The sequence below is a fragment of the Gobio gobio genome (assembly GCF_949357685.1).
Source record: "Gobio gobio genome assembly, chromosome: 15".
In the NCBI taxonomy this organism is placed as follows: domain Eukaryota; kingdom Metazoa; phylum Chordata; class Actinopteri; order Cypriniformes; family Gobionidae; genus Gobio; species Gobio gobio.
In genome coordinates, this window is record NC_137108.1 from 30,814,445 (window position 1) to 30,834,747 (window position 20,303).

General features: G+C 37.8%; 1 protein-coding gene across 1 annotated transcript; it reads left to right on the forward strand.

Annotated features, from left to right (window-relative positions):
- The first annotated feature begins 203 nt into the window (after positions 1 to 203).
- trim33l (tripartite motif containing 33, like) lies at positions 204 to 20,285 on the forward strand. The gene is made up of 17 exons (XM_079836737.1): positions 204 to 496; positions 3,318 to 3,409; positions 3,685 to 3,823; positions 3,914 to 4,031; positions 4,198 to 4,314; positions 9,163 to 9,277; positions 10,554 to 10,697; positions 10,933 to 11,044; positions 11,144 to 13,104; positions 13,197 to 13,260; positions 13,347 to 13,380; positions 13,980 to 14,109; positions 14,240 to 14,445; positions 14,613 to 14,709; positions 14,887 to 14,955; positions 19,567 to 19,701; positions 19,862 to 20,285. Exons 1-17 carry the CDS (start codon positions 310 to 312, stop codon positions 20,135 to 20,137), a joined length of 3,996 nt encoding a protein of 1,331 aa, XP_079692863.1. The 5' UTR covers positions 204 to 309; the 3' UTR covers positions 20,138 to 20,285.
- Positions 20,286 to 20,303: the final 18 nt, after the last annotated feature.

Consider the following 20,303-nt stretch of genomic DNA (forward strand, 5'->3'; position numbering starts at 1 on the left):
GAACCACTCCCTAATCCTACCTACCCATAACCCTATCATGAAACCAAACATAACTCCAGCCAATACATCCACGGAGGTGGAGCTGGACTGGGTCAAGCTACACCAATCATGTCCAGAGGTAGAGCTGGAAGGCATTAGGCTCTGCAGTAACTGTGAGCGCCACTTGGACTGATGAATATTCCATGAGGCCCCGCCTCGCGCGACAGTAAAGTTTTAGGAACGGCATATTCAAAGCAACGCGTCGAGTTTCCCGGATATATTTCGTATGCTGTAACAGGTCTTTTTACAACAATAATTATCAAGCAACAGATGTTTACCCCTGACCAAACAGGGCGTCTAGCGTCGCCCCTTCTGGGTACAGAAAAAACGGTTTGCGGATCCTGCGCTGCTTGCAAACTACACCTAAACTCTTCTGCAGACCCCAGACTTCTGCCCTGCCTGCACACAGTTTGTAATACTTGCCTTACGAAGATCTGCACAGATGGAGCGACACGCGGTAAGAGCTCGCTTGTAGCGGTCACAGTTTGATTGATTGTACTAGTGAGGCGCTGGCGAAAGTCAAACTCTGCACGTGACGTTTTTAAAACTTGCAGGCTCAAACAGTCACGTGAAGTTAGGTTTAATACATAAGGGGTCTCAAAGTTAAATGGTTAAGTTTTGGCCAGGTCGTGTTCTCCAATGGGGGCCAGATAACGTTACTTCCCCAGATAACAGTTAAACCTTCCCTGGGCCCGATATAAGGTTTGTGTTATCGACATACTAAACAAACATTTTACATAATTTTGAAATAACAGTATATTTGTGAAAATTATAACATTAAAAAGATTTTATGAACAGTAATTACAATCTTAAAATCTGCTGATATCGTTTGTGGAGGTCACTGACGCATTTCCTTTATCGATACAGGAAGTTTAGACGTGACGCCGGGCACCGCTGTTTGTTTTATATGTGACATTCGCTAAAATTAATTATATTCTCTGATTCTACCGGTATTTCTAATGCATGAATAGGTATTCTTTGCCCAGCACAAAGCGGAATTAAAAAAAATTCTTATCTGTTTTATTAGACCTATAATTCCATAAAAAATGTAACCCTTTCTTATATTATGACATAACACAATTTTTTTTTTTTTTTTTAGAAAAATAGATATAGTAGTGTAAATGTTCATTATATTCTAATTCCATTAAACATGTTCGTTTGACGTAAAAACATGAAACCAACTGTAAAACATATAGCACAAGGCTTGTTTTTTTTTTAGTATTGTTTATACAGGCTACAACAATCCCTATAAAACCATTAAACACAATGATGTTTTGACCTATAAACCTGAAACCAACTGTGAAACACTCAAGTTTTGTGCTATATGAAGAATAATATTCTGAGTGTTTTACAGTTCGTTTGAGGCTTCTCGGTCAAATGCTAGAACTGTCCGCCTGGTCCTGCAGATTTGCCTTATACAACATTAGGAGGATCAGGCCCTTCCTATCGGAGCATGCTACACAACTCCTTGTCCAAGCTCTTGTTCTATCCAGACTGGACTATTGTCATGCTCTCTTGACAGGCCTTCCAGTATGCACTATCAAACCTCTGCAACCAGAATGCATCAGCGAGAGTGGTCTTTTTAACAAGCTGAAGAGAGCGTACGTCACACTCTTCATCAGTTTGCACTGGTTACCAATATCTACTCGCATCAAGTTCAAGGCACTGATGTTTATCTACAGAACAACCATTGGCTCTGCACCCCTATTCCTAAACTCATTACTTCAGATGCACGTGCCATCCAGTAGCTTGCGTTCTGCCAGTGAAGGGCGCCTTGTGGTGCCATCCCAAAGAGGCACAAAATCACTTTCTCAGACCTTTACCTTGATTGTTCCCTGCTGGTGGAATGACCTGCCTAATCAACCTGAGCTGCTGAGTCTTTAGCCTTTTTCAAGAAACTGCCGAAGACACATCTTTGTTGTCAACACTTGGCCCATTAATTCTAACACTTACTATTCTATATCTATAAAAAAAAAAAAAATTTGCTACCTGTACTGCACTAGACTAACTGGGACTAGTCACAGAATTTGCATATTGTTGCCCTATTGTTAATTTAATTATTGCTCTGCTCATTTGTAAGTCACTTTGGATAAAAGCGTCTGTTAAGTGATTAAATGTAAGTGAGCATTGACTTTAATGGAATTAGAATATTATATACATTTACACTACTATATTTATTTGAAAGGAAATGGAATGTAAATTCTAGAAACAGCTTTGTGTCATGAAAGAGATCATTTTAGCAATGTTTCAAATTTGGTGTGGTGTCATAAGGAGAAAGTGTTACATTTTGTTAATGTATTTATAGGGCTAATAAAATTAATATGAAAAAAGGTGCTGTGTAAAGAACTGTGAGAGAGAGTGTGAGAGAGAGTATGTGAGAGAAACTATATATATATATATATATATATATATATATATATATATATATATATATATATATATATATATATATATATATATATATGTATATATGAGAAAATATAATTGCCATTTTCGTGAATGTCAAATGGCTGTCTAATATAAAACTAACTTGACAGCTGTTCAAAGGGCTCCAATTTTTACTTTTTATTTAATTGTATTATTCAGGCAAAATAAAATGGCCTCAGCAACTGTACTGTGTGTCAAAGATAGACACGGTGTGTCCGTTAACTGTCGCAGTTCATTTAAACTAAAATGGTAAACAAAAAAACATACTTTCTTTAATGTCATAACATAATCAGTGTCGTCACTACACGTGGGATATTACTTGCAAGCACATTTTCATTTGGATTATATTTTATTAATAAGGATGTGTTTTTTGGGCATTTATAAGCTGAATATGCTTTGAATTATAATCAATTAAGTAATACTACAATTTTGTACATTAAACAATATTTCACTGAAGAAATATTTCACTGAAGAATCAACAAAAATTGGCACCCTGCCACTGATGCTTCAAAAAATGTATTGATTAAAAATGCAACGTTTCGACCCGAAGGTCTTCGTCAGGCAAACTACTACAATACTACAATTAATTTAATCCTCAATACTTAATTGTTTTATATACTTAATTTCCAATCAAATTTGTTAAAATCAACTCAATTTTGTGTCGATAAAACTGTTCAAGCAAACAAGGTGTAATGATATTTCCAATGCTTATTTGTATCCTTTCTGCTTTTTCTAATAAATTATTCTACTGTAATAAACACATTTTTTGTTGTGGTTTTGTCATTGCTTGCTAAAACAACAGCAACATGAGTTTAGTGTGTCTGAGGCTTTTTTTTTCTTTCTCTGTCTAGATTGTCCACTATGTGCTCAGTCCTTTTGTTTGTCTGAGGTCACAGAATGTGCCATTTTTGATGACTCGTCTAATGATAACAAGCCCCCCAAGGTAAGAGTGCATAGATTATGGAAAACATTGATTATTAATAAAATGATACATTCATCAGCTGAAAAAAAAAAAAATCATTATCATTATTTTTGTGGTGTGGAGTGGACTGCTATATTCTATTAGAAAAAGTACAATTATTAAAACTCTATAGATATCATCCTTGTTGTGAAGGGCCTTAATTGGCACAAATATTTCCAGCACTTAACATGAAGGAGGCATTTCCTCTCTGTCTTCCTTTGTAAATCGTAATTCAAAATTGTAATCAATCTTTGCAGTGTGCCGGGTGTGAAGAGAGTGAGGTTAGTGGATGGTGTGTCCAGTGTGATGAGGCCCTGTGTTTGGACTGCATGTCTGCCCATCGTAGGGTGAAAGTGACCCGCGACCATGAAGTCACACCCAAAAAACCACCAACAGGTTAGATTTACATTCTTTGCACGCATCAGACCAACACTTCTATAAACTTCTGTGCGTTTTCAGATCTGATCTGTTGTTTCTTCTGTTCAGGTTGGATACAGAGAAGACGCTGTCCCTCACACGCTCAGGAGAGCTTGAGGTTCTTCTGTCTTGTTTGTGAAGAGCTCACCTGTAAAGACTGTCAGCTGATCACTCATAGAGGCCACAGGTATAATTCAGATCAACCCCTCGGATCAGTGCATCTGAAGATTACAAGATCTTTATATGGATGTTTGTTGCATTTTTTTTTTTAGTAATCGATTCACATTTATTTACTTGGCTTTAATATTTTGGTATTCCTGTTCCATGTTTTTACATGTCCATCCCAATGCCAGTTTTGTGCAGCAGGAGGAAGCTGTGGGATCTCAGAGACAGCAACTGCAGAGTTTGTTGGACTCCATCAGACATCAGAAAGAGACGGTCAGCAGCAGCCTGCTGCTCCTACAGGCAAGGTAACTGAATAGGGCCATGCGAGCTGATATCTTATCATGATAAAACTTTATGCTTTTTATCGAAAGCAGTCGACAGTGCACCAACTGAAGGCGCATTCTGCCAAGAACAAACTGGACTTACTTATTCAATAGTCACATCCTTGTCTCAACCATATTTCTTAAAGAGATAGTTCAATCAAAAAAAGAAGTGTCATACATTTTTGGAACGACATAATGACAGAATTTTCATTTTTGGATGAACTATCACATTAAATGCTGGAATACACTAGACGACTTTTAAAAACAGGCATTACACACTTGCAGACTTTGGGCATCATACATTAAATGTCTAAAAGCCAATTGACACTGCACTGACAGACGCCGGACAACGTGTACAATCGCCAGATTACAGGATATCACTTCTTAGACATTCCACATCCCGACAAATGGTGCTTCAACATGTTCAGCGAAAACGATCAACGGCAACGGAATGGACGCCAACGGGGGTAACGCACTGATCCGTCAAAACCCGCCGAGCGTTCCTGTTGCCATTGGTCGGTATCTGTTTACATATTAAGAATTGGCCTGAAAGATCACACTTATCAGTTATCAGACTTCAAATTCTCGCAGAAACATGCTCCTCGTTGCTAGATGCATGAAAAATGAAAACAATATGCATTCTAAAACCAGCTCAAAATATAAAATTTTTGATATCCACTGACTGGATTGAGTCATAATCTGAAGCTAAAAAAGTCTGTGCCCTTTCATAAAATAAACAGCGAAATCTGTAAACTCCAATTGCCCAAAATCTCCAGACTGGCATAGTGTTGACTCCTCCAGAATGTAAATCGGTTCTAAAATGTGGGCAAAAGTTGTATAGTGTATTCCAAATTTAAAGGTGCACTATGTAACATTTTAGCAGTAAAATAACCAAAACCCACTGGCCAGTGTTATATATATTTTTTTCTCAGTCGAGTACTTACAATATCCCAAATGTTTCCAACTATTTGTAAATCGTCAGGGTACCCGCGGGATCTTAAAAAGTCTTAAATGTCTTTAAATTCAAAATAAAAATTTTAAGGCCTTAAAAGGTCTTAAATTCGCTGAAGAGTTCTAGGTCTTAAATAATTTTAAACGGGTCTTAATTTTCCTACGTCCAAGTAACGCTACCTCTTGCTCATTGAAATGCTCCGCAGCGTTTTAGAGTGAGAGTGAGAGTGAGTGTGAGAGTGAGTGTGAGAGTGAGTGTGAGAGTGAGTGTGAGAGTGAGTGTGAGAGTGAGAGTGAGTGTGAGAGTGAGTGTGAGAGTGAGTGTGAGAGTGAGTGTGAGAGTGAGTGTGAGAGTGAGTGTGAGAGTGAGTGTGAGAGTGAGTGTGAGAGTGAGTGTGAGAGTGAGTGTGAGAGTGAGTGTGAGAGTGAGTGTGAGTGTGAGAGTGAGTGTGAGAGTGAGTGTGAGAGTGAGTGAGTGAGTGTGAGAGTGAGTGAGTGTGAGAGTGAGTGAGTGTGAGAGTGAGTGAGTGTGAGAGTGAGTGAGTGTGAGAGTGAGTGAGTGTGAGAGTGAGTGAGTGTGAGAGTGAGTGAGTGTGAGAGTGAGTGAGTGTGAGAGTGAGTGAGTGTGAGAGTGAGTGAGTGTGAGAGTGAGTGAGTGTGAGAGTGAGTGAGTGTGAGAGTGAGTGAGTGAGTGTGAGAGTGAGTGAGTGAGTGTGAGAGTGAGTGAGTGTGAGAGTGAGTGAGTGAGTGTGAGAGTGAGTGAGTGTGAGAGTGAGTGAGTGTGAGAGTGAGAGTGAGTGTGAGAGTGAGTGTGAGAGTGAGTGTGAGAGTGAGTGTGAGAGTGAGAGTGAGTGTGAGAGTGAGTGTGAGTGTGAGTGTTGTAGTTCGTATTTTTTGCTAGTGAGACCAGCATCTTATATTTCAGCCAATCAGCTTTCGTGTTATTGGCGCTAGTCTCTTTCGGATTGTACCACAGACACATCAAACGGATTTTATTCTTCAACTTCAACTCGCATAATGACCAAATAAAAGTATGATATCCCCGATAGCACTAAAAAAGAGTTTAAAAAGCGATGTAAACCCCGAACTCATTCGCTACTGACACCCGGACCGATGTTAGACTGGCTGCGGATTCTGTGCACGCGTTTGCCGCCTGTCAGCGCTCGCGCGAGTGTACCGAATCTAGGCACATTACTGTAGGTCTTAAAGTGAAAACAACCCAATATAGCCTAGCCTATACCCCCTCCTGCCTGTGTTGTTAAAATTAATCAAACAACAACAACGGGGGAAAAACAAACAGTAACCTACCTAAACCTAAAGCACTGTTTGTATCTGTATATTTAAGTTGTATTTATTTGTCCTATTGTCAAACAACATTCATGCATTTTGTTTGTTTTATTGCCATGTGTGACTATTGTGCATCTAACATAATGATATGGTAAATGTGGCATCCTAATTATGGAAAAAAAAAACATGCACATTTCTGAAAATGACCACCACAAAATCAGTAATTTTGATCTCACAAAATTTATATATATTTTTTTATATTTTTATATATATATCTTTTTGTATTTTTAATAACAAATAATAAATATAATAATAAATGCAGCCTTGGTGAGCTGAAGAGACTTATGTAAAAACATTTAAAAATCTTACCGTTCTCAAACTTTTGACCGGTAGTGTGTTTGTATATTAATCCTGGTGGGATTGAGCTATGAGGAAGTGCAAGTTTACTAATACTTTGTTCAATTTGAATAAATTAATTTGCTTTGCAAGTAATTTTGTGATTCTGCATTTCCTTTTGTTCCTTTTTTTTTATTGCGTGATATAGGTCTTAAATTTAATTCATAAGGGTCTTGAAAAGGTCTAAAAAAGTCTTAAATTTGACTTGGTGAAACCTGCAAATACCCTGAATCGTAAGAAAATTGCTATTATAACCAGGGAACCGGCACATGCGAGGGAGTCGCCTGTCGATGGCGTCATATCTACGTTACCTATGCAGATCGGTCTAGCCTGACAATGTTTAACATGTACTTTTGAGATAACTACGGACCTAATTTTCTGTGAAGCAGGGCAGAAACATGCCGGCCAAGTGAGTTTTTAGGGTTTTTTAATCCTAAAACAATGATAAAACAATGAATAGTAAGTTCTGTCATATTATTCAATTACTTTTACAGTTTTTTTTCCATGGTATCGATTTAGTAATCGGTATTGAGGTATTTTAGTCTGGTTACTGGTATCGTATCGAAGTCATAATTTTAGTATCGTGACAACACTATTCTATATAAAAAGTATTTGCTGATTTTCTCTTTTTTTTGTTATGTTGGTTTACAAATTTGTACCTTTTAACGTTTTTACTCTTTTAGTTTTACATTTTGTCAAGGGATTGTTTACATTTACGGTATTCTTTTTTTTAATAGTACACTACTGAAGGCCAACGTTGCAAGTTGAATTAAATGTTTTTAAGTAAAATTGTTGAAAATTGTGCTAAATTAGTCGATAGATTAATCGATATAAAAATAGTCGTTAGTGGCAGCCCTAATGTGAACCAGGAGAGGTGTTAATGGCAGGTGAAAGCAGACCCAACAGTGAATGGAACAAATTACTTTACATCCTGGGTAACATGTAGTCACTAGAAACATTACTGAAATGGTAGTATTCCACAAAAACTATAGTATGCATTTTCTCAATAACTTAACACTCATTAGAAAGCTGATAGAATTTTTAGAAATTCTAGAATTTAGAATTTTGGTGGAAATTCACCTGTAAGATACAGTCAGGCCACTCAGTGGTAAAAAGCAATTCAAGTTTATTTATCTCTGATTGCAAGCTTCTACAATTGAATGGGTATCACATACATGTATATGTTAAAAATCAGTAATCAAGGAACTTCATGTGATTTATGATCAGTAAATTAATATATTTTCCACAAATCTATAAAGTAAAGAAAAACATCTGCTCTGCCAAGGTCAAAGAGCCATAACTGGCCAATCCAGAGAGAAAGCACAGAAATCTTATCACCTCTAAGGAATGCAAGCCTTGAAGAGTGGGTAGGGAAACGCATATGCTTTTGAATCTGTAAAAGCCAGATTTTCAGTCACTTGCCAGATAAACACACATACCAGTCGCTGTTATGAGACAGTTTTCTTTTCACATTACAAAAGGAAAGCAACAAAAGAAGGGAAATATGTTATGAAGTTTATAAACATCTAATATTAGTGGAATAGCACTTCTGAAATCCAGAAGACTTCCTGAAATCCATAAGATATCGATACCTGACTGAATATTACGCAACGCAGAGTGTCGAAAGACACTCCACATTACGGGCCAACTCCATTACAGTATGCGCCTCGAACTCATTGCTGCATCGCTTTAAATAACTCAGACCAGACCAGAAACTGTTTCAAATGGAAATACATGAAAACAAAGGGAATTTAAATTGAGTCGAATTCCCGTTTGGCTTGATTGAAAGGAAACCAAATGGCTCGAATAGCCACACCCACCATCATAATTAAAATAGGTCTAAGCTCTAAAAACTCTTATTAACTTCTTGTATATTTCCGTGCTTATGAGATTTTTGTACCATTCGCACTGAGACATTTTAAACGATACCAAACACATAATATTGTATAGTGAGAATTGACATTGAAATATACCTAAAATCTATTGGATTTAGTAATCTCTTAGGAAAGGTGATCAGGAGTTTGGGGGAAGTTTGGTACAAGGTAAATGCATGCAAATGAAGCCATTCTCAGTTGATTCACTCAGTGGGACGTCGGCTGCGAAATAAACTGTTCTAAGAGTTATTGACAATATGGAGTTATGCAAGTTTTCACATCCTTACATGTGCAATTGAAAATGTATTTTAATCTTTGTTAGATTACAGGACATTGAGGATCTAAAAGTGGCTGCAAAGAATATGTTGAGACAGGTGGTCCACTCTCTGTATCAAGCTCTGGTACTGAAAGCTACGCAGGTCTTAAAGGAGATAGAGGTAAGCATTTAGTACGCAATGATGCTTTTTCGCTAAAACATGCTGTAAATTAATTGAAATTTTCCTTAAAAAGGTAAATGATAAATATTTGGCATAATTCACAATTTCAAAATGTCTTTTCTATCACCATTATTACAGCACATAGCATAATAATGTGTTTTAATTTCACCAAAGCCCATTCATCAAACAAAAAATGCACACTCATTTGTCCTTTTCAGAATATATAAAATAACATGAACTACATGGTTTTCTCCGATTTGATTGGTTACACTAGGCAGATATTTTCCCATTGTTACACACTTCCAAAAGTCTAGACTAATTAATCATAGACAGATTTAGTTATAGCATTAATTTGTTCCATTTCTTTCCATTTCCTTTTATGGCTGTTGTTAGCATTTTTAACCTTCCTAGAACTTGCACAGTACATTTCAGCATTTCACATTTCAATGCAAGCACGTAACTTTTAAGAATAGAAAATAGGAATTAAACAAAACTAATAAAAGAAACATAATTTCCATCTTCCTTAAAAGCACTTTCACTACACTCTCAATCAAAGAATTTCAATCACATCAAAAACATAGATTTTGAATGATTCACTTTCTTTTTCACCATTTCTATCTAAAGGATTCTGAGCTACAATAAAGGCTGTATGTTAGTATTAAAATAAAACCTGGTGTAATGGCGATCCAAGCCATGTTTTTCACCATTTCCATAAGCTTCGACACAAAGGACTTGACGAGTTAATCCAAACTTTTCTTGAAATGTTTACTTGTTTCTTTGTCTTGTTACAGTACACATAAACTCAACGCTAATTCTTTCCACTTATTCCAGTTGCAAAACAAGAAAATGTAATGGTCAAAAGACTGTCTAGCTCGAAGCTTTTCTTGCTTCCGTCTACTTCTTCAACAACTCTCTTTTCTCTTATGCATGCGTAATACATATATAACTAGTCACAGTCACGTGATACAAAACTAACATACACACCTTTTTCAAGAACATAATTGTTCGTAATATAAGGAAAAAAAATACAAAATTATTAATGTTGTTATGGCTCCAACACCTGGTATTCTTTTCTGTGTTTTTGGCCAAGATAAGTTCTTACTCTCCCTGAGAAATGCCCACATATCTTATTATAAACCGAAAGCACTCAGCAAAAAGAATCAGATATTCCCAACAGAACGATGTCCCTTTTTCTTTTTGCGACTTTGTGCCCCAATCCTGTTCAGGAACCTCAAATCTGTAACCCTTACTTCTTTTTTGCTTGTTTGCTTTTAAGGCCCTGTATACAGAGGAGGGGAAATTTTTATTGGAGCGGAAGACATCTTTGAACAGGCTAGAAGGCTGTCAGGACTACATAGTAGCTTTTATTGACAAGATCCTAAGCACAGAGGGCCATTGCTTCCTGGTCCACAAAAAAAGAGTAAGCCTTTTTGTTTCATTAAATATCGTAAGACACTTTCCCCCTTAGATTTATTTATATTGTTTAGGATAATATTAGCTCCATCATGTTTTGAGGTGACAAACCTACATTTGTATATTCATCTGATTCATGTGACATCACTGTATGAACTTGTCATATTTGCAACCAAAACTTGCTGACATTCAGATCCTGAGTGCAGATCCCCCTTGCTATATTTTGTGTGTCTCTAACTCAGATTGAGACCCAGGTGAAAAAGCTTCTGTCCCAGGAGACGTGCCCCCCTAAGACAATGATAAATCTGCATGTTCAGATTCAAAATGATATCTGTCAGCACATCATCAAACTTGGTACATAAAACCTTTTCACTTTTTTTTTTTACTAAATAAAAGTATTTACATTTTATACAAATCTATTAATTTCACATATTTTCCTTTCTTTCTACCCAGGATTTATGAGGATTAGAACGACTCCTGCTCCTTTTACCTCTCTGAGAACTGGTTCTACTCAGTCACAGTCTGTGTCTGTGTCTGTGGAAAGCTCAAATCCAAATTCTGTAGTAGCTGCAACGTATGTTCATCCTGTGCCGGCCTCATCAAATGTTAATACACAGGTTCAAGGTGAATGTGTTGTTAACAGCCCTGCACTGCGTTCCTGTGCTTCCTCTCGGACTGTACAAATGAACCAGGCCGTTAAGAGTTTGCCTCATCCATCTCAGCCCAGCCAGCCATCTCAATCTAACCAGGCCACAACCCCCTCTGCATGTAATTATGTTGCCTCATCTCAACTAAATCAATCTAAACCTCCCTTTTCAGAACTTCAGAGTTCACTTTCTTCCTCACCACAGTCTGTCCAAGTCCAATCCCAGGAAGCAACTCCTGGGCAATCCAAGCATTATGCTTACAGTCCCTCATCTCGTGGTGTCCCATATTTTCCTCCCTCTGCTCACAAAACTCCAATGAGTCCTCATCCATCTGTTAATTTTCCGCCTCGTCTTCCACTCACAAACTGCACAGCATCTCAAATAAACAATATCTACAAGTTAGTCGAGAGTAGGAAAGCCTCGACCATACACTATTACCCTCCCGTCACCCACCCAATGCCAGTTAACAACCAAACACCTGCACCAACTCATTCAATTCCACTCAACAACCAAACACCCTTACCAACTCATCCAAAACCAACCAACTTCCAAAATCCCATACTGACTCATCTATTAGCAGCCAACAAACAAACACCCACGCTAACTCAGCCAATACCAGCCAACAACCAAACAACAGTACTAACTTGTCCAATAACAGCCAACAATCAAACGCCCCTACTGACTCGTTTAATCCCAGCCAATAACCAAACACCCCTATTGACTCATCCAATACCAGCCAACAATCAAACATTACTAGCTAGTCCAATACCAGCCAACAACCAAACACCCCTACTCACTCATCCAATACCAGCCAACAATCAAACACCCACGCTAACTCAGCCAATACCAGCCAACAACCAAACAACAGTACTGACTCATCCAATACCAGCCATTAGCCAAACAGTATTAACTCATCCAATACCAGCCAACAACCAAACACCCACACTAACTCAGCCAATTCCAGCCAACAACCAAACACCCATGCTAACCCATCCATTGCTAGTCGACAACCAAACACCCATATTAACCCACCCAGTTTCAAACATGCCAACTGACACCCAAACACTTAAACTGACCTATTCAATACAAACCGGTTTCCTGGGGCCTGTACATTCTATTGCCGCACAACCAAATATTCCCTTAACTGTTCTTTCTACCGTAAACGCTTTTTCTTTAAAGGACGTTACTGCAATCTCTAACGTCCACTCTGCTGGACCCTCCAATGGTGGGATGAATCGTTGTTCCCATAACCCTTGTTCATCCATCCAAAGCACAGCTAGTGGTTCTTCACTTCCTATAAACCGAATGTGTTCTGCTCCTATTAGTGGCAGTGACACCCTCTGTTGTAATAGAGACGCCTACAATAGTACTAACCTCCCTGTCAAGGCCTTGGCTGACTCCGTCTGTGATCAGGACACAGGTGTGAGCAGCACGAATTTCAATGATATGGATCATTCCGAGAGCAACTTGCCCACTTCCACTGTGACAGAGACAGATCCCATAGAATCTTCACCAGATCCTACCCACTCCCCTGGCCCATCCAATCATCAGGACTCTCTCTCAACCACCACCACAGAGAAATATTCAAGACAAGCTCAAGCTGGTCAGTCATTCACCAAGAGCAACTCTAGACTAAAACACTGGAGCGTTGGCATGCCAATAACTTTTCGTCAGCTTGTTGAGACGACATGCACAACCGACAATTGGAACGCCACACCTCCAGCGAATTTAACTCTATGTGGCACATCAGAGGACCTTGTGTTGGAGGTTGGTGAATTTTATTTATTAATTTTTTTTAATAAACAGAAGTATTGTATGTCAGAGATCTATTTCATTCAAAAGTTTTCTTTTCCTACCAGAGGGCGACAGATGACAATCATGTCCTAAGTGGTTTTGACCACACAAAGGAAAAAGAATCTGCAGGTGATTTTCTTCATCTTTTGTTCGCAAAAGTATAGTGTTTGTTTTCCTCACTCACTTGTCTATTTGTTATATTTTCTGTCTTTTAGTGATGATGGAACAATTCAAGAAACAATTCAAGAGGTGAACTCAAGATAAATCTATATAGTATTGGTTGAAGCCCTGCTTCATAGTGGGATCTGTAGTATTTATTTGCATCCTGTCTGCATCGCAGGAGTTATTAATCTCATTTGTGTTACAACTACTAATGTCTAAACATTTATTCTGCAACAGACACAACAAACACTATTTTAATAGTATTTACATTTACCAATCAAACATTTGGGATCTGTAAGATATTTTTTTTATGTTTTTGAAAGAAGTTTCTTATGCTCACCAAGGCTGCATTTATTTGATTAAATATGTGATATATATTATTATTATTATTATTATTACAATTTAAATACTTTTAAATTATATATTTTAAAATTTAATTTATTCCTGTAAGGGCAAAGCTGAATTTTCAGCAGTCATTACTCCAATCTTCAGTGTCACATGATCCTTCAGAAATCATGTTGCAATTTTTTAGTAACATTTTAAATGTCTTTACTGTTACTTTTTAAGTGTCCTTGCCGAATAAAAGTTTTATTTTCTGTAAAAAAAAAAAAAAAACATCATACTGAGCTCAAATATTTGTAGTGTATACATTTATTTCTTTGACCGGTGCTTTCACTCTGTAATAGGTTTCCATGCGTATCTCTAGTGCGCCTGCCCATTTCTCTGCCTCCATGTGGGCATCCGCTCCCAGAGTTCCACCTTACTACAGATATCTCTAGAGATCACATCTTAGTGCAGGAATCCCAGGAAGGACAGGTAAGTACTCATCTGTAAAGCTAGAATCTGTGACTGATGTCTACACCCATGATGTGACTGATGTCTACACTACACCCATGATAGCTCTAGTCCACAGTTATTCTCTCAATTATGTCCTGTTCTTTCCCAGATTAAGCAGGTGTGGAGATGGCATGAAGATCCAATACCATCCAGAGCCTCTTCCTGCTCTATATCGCAAAGCTGCGCCAGCTCCCCTGCTTCTGACGTACAATTCTGTGCAGTGTGTCAGGCTGCAGGAGCTGCGCTTCTGTGTGCGAAATGTGGCTGTGCTTTTCACTCAGATTGTCACATCCCACCAATCCTCACAAAAATGAGGTGAGACCAAGAACTAACAGGAATTGTATAAAACAGTTTATTTACAATTCTTGAGTAGCAATGATTTATAAGACGTTGGAGTTTGATAAGCGTGTGCATTGAAGTACAATAACTGGTGTTTTCTCTGTCTACTATTTGAGTCTTGGTGTATTTCTTCTCTCTTGCAGTGAGGATTGGGTGTGTTTGCTGTGTCAGGATGTTAATGAGACAGTCGTATATGGCAGTGAGGAGAGGATGTCCAGTCTGAGTCTACCAGATCAAAGAGTGAGACATCACCAGCCTGAAAGGATCTACCCTCATAGTTACACTCAAAACATTTTTAAAGAGGATATGTAGGAGAGGATTGTAGTTTATCATAGAGTGTAAAGCATGCCACAACTCTCATCTCTTGTCCTGCAATGATATAAAGTCACACTGATGAAATGTCATCCTTCTGTTCAGAAGTGTGAGAAGCTTCTCCTTAGTCTCCTGTGTGATGAGAACAGGTGTCTGCTCTACAGCGCGACCAAGGTAAATACACAGTGCACGTAGTATTTAGTATAACTGTCTTTTAATATTAAAATGTGAATATTCACAAATACTAATGGTGTTCCAGACAATATTACAGCGATATTATTGTAAGGATATTTCAGACAGTTTAGTGAATGGTTAATGACAAATAAGAATGAACAAGATAAAGGCAAAAAAAATCTAGCTTAAAACAAAAGTTTTTAGAAATGTACTCTTTGTATTCATGTTGGTTTTGAAAACTTTAATATTTTCAACAAAAGATTCAATTTAAAGGGATAGTTCACCCAAAATGTTTAAAAAATACTGTTAATTTACTCAGGCCATCCAAGATGGTGTCTTTTTTTTCTTCAGTTGAAATGTAAAGAAGATTTTTCTTAGTAATTCACATAAAGTCAATGGCTACCTTTGAGCAGGCCCGTCGCAAGGGGGGTGCGAGGCCCTGTGCGAACGTGATGTGCGAGGCCCGGGGGTATAGCCTATTAACGGGGGTCTACTGTTGCTATAGTGACGAACAATTTGATGTTTATGTGGATATTTAAGAAAAAAAATTGTATATTAATTTTAACTGCATTAGATTCAAGATGTTAAACTGTGTAACTGAACTGCGCAGTGCACGCGTACATTTTGACGCAAAAATTATTTTCTAAATTATGAAAACACGTAGTTTGGACTGCTCGCTCACATCATCTGAAGTGATTTCTCAGATAAATAAACAGACAGTATTCAGAGAACCAGCACTGTTTTTCAGTATTTCCTCTGTGAACATGCAGTAAATGGATGTCTGACAATTTTGTTGCTTTTTGCAGTTTTCAGATTTAAAAACGTTTAAAACGTCTAGAGATATAGTAGGCTGTACTCGTTCTGCGGTGCCATTGCTCTCACTGATGCTCCGACAGATGAGTAATAGTTAGGTTATGCTTATTTAACTTTAATAGTGTTAAATAAAAACCTTTTGCGTTCAGTCAGATGAAATGCAGATGTCCGCGCTTTCTCCGTCCATGCAATAAATGCGCTTCCTTGAATGAGCGCGCATTTCTAGCGTATTTACTTCAACTTCTTAGGTAATATCTATGGTTTGACCCATTTCAGAGGCGGCCAAAATCAGAATTCGAATTGACTCTGATAAAGCTCTACGAGCCTGACGTGCGATGCCCGCTGACTGACATGTTTGCGCATGAATCACTGTCTCACGCACAGAGAAATAGGCTATATTACAAGTTACAGTTACTGCATAATACCTTTTTAACAAGCAGAATAATAAAGCATCACGATACACGTTTTTAGATATGTTTTTTAACTATTAACTATTTTGAAGGACAAAAACATTAACTTTAACTATTGACTTTACATCATCAAGTCGGTTGTCACTTTTCTTTTGCGTGAGGCCCTGGTGAGGCGCGAGGCCCTGTGCGGTCGCACACTTGGCACAGCCCTTGCGACAGTACTGCCTTTGAGGGTCAAAAAACAAATAAAGGCAAAACAAAATTAACAAACAGACACCTAATCTTGGATGGCCTGAGGGTGAGTAAATTCACAGCAAATTTTCATTTTTGGGTGAACTATCCTTTTAATGAAAGATGTCATGTGTATTTATTAAGAAAGAAGTAAAAACATATTTTTGTTACACCTTAAATACATGAGTGTTTACATCATTATTTTTTTTATAACTCCTTTAATATATTCCTTTTAATCTATATTTATTATTTATGACAGTAATATGTCATCATTAATAATGTAATTATTAATTTATAATAATGACATTCCATATAATGTGTATATATAAACTGCTTTACTGCTTATTTCTGTAAAGCTGCTTTGAAATCATATGTATTGTGAAAAAGCACTATACAAATAAATGTGACATTATAATATGTAGTTTGGCATAATCTTTTATTATTGTTTTCTTTCAATATTGTAATCAATATTACTAATGTACAGTGGGGCAAAAAAGTATTTAGTCAGCCACCAATTGTGCAAGTTCTCCCACTTAAAAAGATGAGAGAGGCCTGTAATTTTCATCATAGGTACACTTCAACTATGAGAGAGAATGAGAAAAAAAATCCACAAAATCACATTGTCTGATTTTTTAAGAATTTATTTGCAAATTATGGTGGAAAATAAGTATTTGCTCAGTAACAAAAGTTCATCTCAATACTTTGTTATATACCCTTTGTTGGCAAAGACAGAGGTCAAACGTTTTCTGTACATCTCCACAAGGTTTTTACACACTGTTGCTGGTAGTTTGGCCCATTCCTCCATGCAGATCTCCTCTAGAGCAGTGATGTTTTGGGGCTGTCGCTGGGCAACACGGATTTTCAACTCCCTCCAAAGATTTTCTATGGGGTTGAGATCTAGAGACTGGCTAGTCCACTCCAGGACCATGAAATGCTTCATACGAAGCCACTCCTTCGTTGCCCGGGCGGTGTGTTTGGGATCATTGTCATGCTGAAAGACCCAACCACATTTCATCTTCAATGCCCTTGCTGATGGAATCAGGTTTTTACTCAAAATCTCACGATACATGGCCCCATTCATTCTTTCCTTTACATGGATCAGTCGTCCTGGTCCCTTTGCAGAAAAACAGCCCCAAAGCATGATGTTTCCACCCCCATGCTTCACAGTAGGTATGGTGTTCTTTGGATGCAACTCAGCATTCTTTCTCCTCCAAACATGACAAGTTGAGTTTTTACCCCAAAAAAAGTTTTTTGGGTTTCATCTGACCATATGACATTCTCCCAATCCTCTTCTGGATCATCCAAATGCTCTCTAGCAAACTTCAGACAGGCCCGGACATGTACTGGCTTGAGCAGGGGGACACGTCTGGCACTGCAGGATTTGAGTACCTGGCGGCGTAGTGTTACTGATGGTAGCCTTTGTTACTTTGGTCCCAGCTCTCTGCAGGTCATTCACTAGGTCCCCACCGTGTGGTTCTGGGATTTTTGCTCACCGCTTTTGGGATCATTTTGACCCCACGGGGTGAGCTCTTGCGTGGAGCCCCAGATCGAGGGAGATTATCAGTGGTCTTGTATGTCTTCCATTTTCTAATAGTTGCTCCCACAGTTGATTTCTTCACACCAAGCTGCTTACCTATTGCAGATTCAGTCTTCCCAGCCTGGTGCAGGTCTACAATTTTGTTACTGGTGTCCTTTGACAGCTCTTTGGTCTTGGCCATAGTGGAGTTTGGAGTCTGAGTGTTTGAGGTTGTGGACAGGTGTCTTTTATACTGATAACGAGTTCAAACAGGTGCCATTAATACAGGTAACGAGTGGAGGATAGAGGAGCCTTCTTTTTTGCTTTTTTGTAGGTGACCAAATACTTATTTTCCACCATAATTTGTAAATAAATTCTTTAAAAATCAGACAATGTGATTTTTCTGGATTTTTTTTCTCATTCTGTCTCTCATAGTTGAAGTGTACCTATGATGAAAAAAAACAGGCCTCTCTCATCTTTTTAAGTGGGAGAACTTGCACAATTGGTGGCTGACTAAATACTTTTTTGCCCCACTGTATATGTGTGTATATACACAGTCAAGCCCTAAATTAATCATACCCTTGGTAAATATGACTAAAGAAAGCTGTGAAAATAAATCTGCGTTGTTAATCCTTTTGATCTTTTGTTTTAAAAATTTATAAAATTCTAACCTAATTCTAACCATAATATCTTATTATGAAATAATTGTTTTTCTCTAATACACATTGCTCACAATTAATCATACCCTTTTATTCAATACTTTTTGCAACCTCTTTTTGCCAAGATAACTGCTCTGAGTCTTCTTCTATAATGCCTGATGAGTTTGGAGAACACCTGAAAAGAGATCAAAGATCATTCCTCCATACAGAATCTCTCCAGATCCTTCAGATTCCCAGATCCATGTTGGTGATCCAGTTCACCCCACTCATCTTCTGTAGTGTTACGTTCAGGGACTGGGATGGCCATGGCAGAAACTTGGTTTTGTACTCAGTAACACATTTTTGTGTTGATTTAGATGTTTGTTTTGGATCACTGTCCTGTCGGAAGATCCAACCTTGGCCTATTATACAATTTCTAGCTGGGACAGTCAGGTTTTAAATTTTTTATCTGTTGGTATTTGCTAGAATCCATGATACCATGTATCTGAACAAAATGTCCAGGATCTCTGGAAGAAAGATAGGCCCACAACATTAAAGATACAGCAGAGCATTTCATTTTACACATGGGGTACTTTTTTATCCCTGTGTGCACCAAACCCATCTTGAGAGTTTGCTGACAAAAAGCTTTTTTTCTCTTCTCATCTGACCACAGAACGTTTGAAAAGTAACTGACACTACTGGAACTTCAGACGGGACCTGGTTCTGTGGTCAGATGGAAAAAAAGAAAGAAGCTTTTTTTTTACTATTTTCACAGCTTTCTTTGGTCATATTTACCAAGGGTATGAATAATTTTGGGCTTTACTGTATATAATGTAATATTAATTTCTTTATATTATAATATATATCAAATGTTTTTTTTTTTTTTTCTTGGTTTTTTTTGCACATCATGGTAGAGGTAAAATACAAAGTCATTGTATGTAAGAATTTGAATGTATTTTTGAATAAATTTATAGATCTTATGAGCTGTGCTCTGTTTTTAAAGAATCACTCAAAAACATCCGAATTCGATATAATACTTGGCCGACTCCTGGGGACAAGAAAGCCACCTTATCGGACTGCTGCTGAACTGGTGTCAGATGTTTGGACTCTTTTTGACATCTTGATGATGAACTCTGAGGTAAACCGCTACCATTCAGCTCATCACGTTCATGTGTAATTTAACTGTCAGGGTCTTTCTTTGTAGTTCAAAACTTTAGCTGGAACATTACTGATGTATACCTTTTTAATCATTGAATTGATTATTTAACAGTGATGTGCTATTTTGGTTATTTATACAGAGGAAAAACATGGTTGTCAGACTTCAAGAATCTTTCCAGCAACAGTTGCGTGAATCTTTTGGGAACAGTCTTCATGCTTCTCTCCTGAAACACTACAGCAGCGAGGATCCAATAAGTACTTCAGAGACAGAGACTCAAAGAGAGAAGCACAGAAACACTTTGAAACGCATGAGAGAGTTTTTCATGGAAAACTGTGGTACAGCTGCAAAGAAACCCTGCTCTGATAAAGGGAAGGAGAGCGATGGCTGTGGGAACCCTACAGCTGGTGAACATTGAAGTGTCTCAGTCAGTCATTACTTTTGAAACCACACAAATACGTTTATATTCTCTTGTGAAGAGGGAACCACCTTGCTATACATTACTTTCTATTTATGGTAGTAGTTTGTTTATTTACATTTGCCTTGAAGTAAAATGTGTATTAACAGATTGTTTATTTAATTTA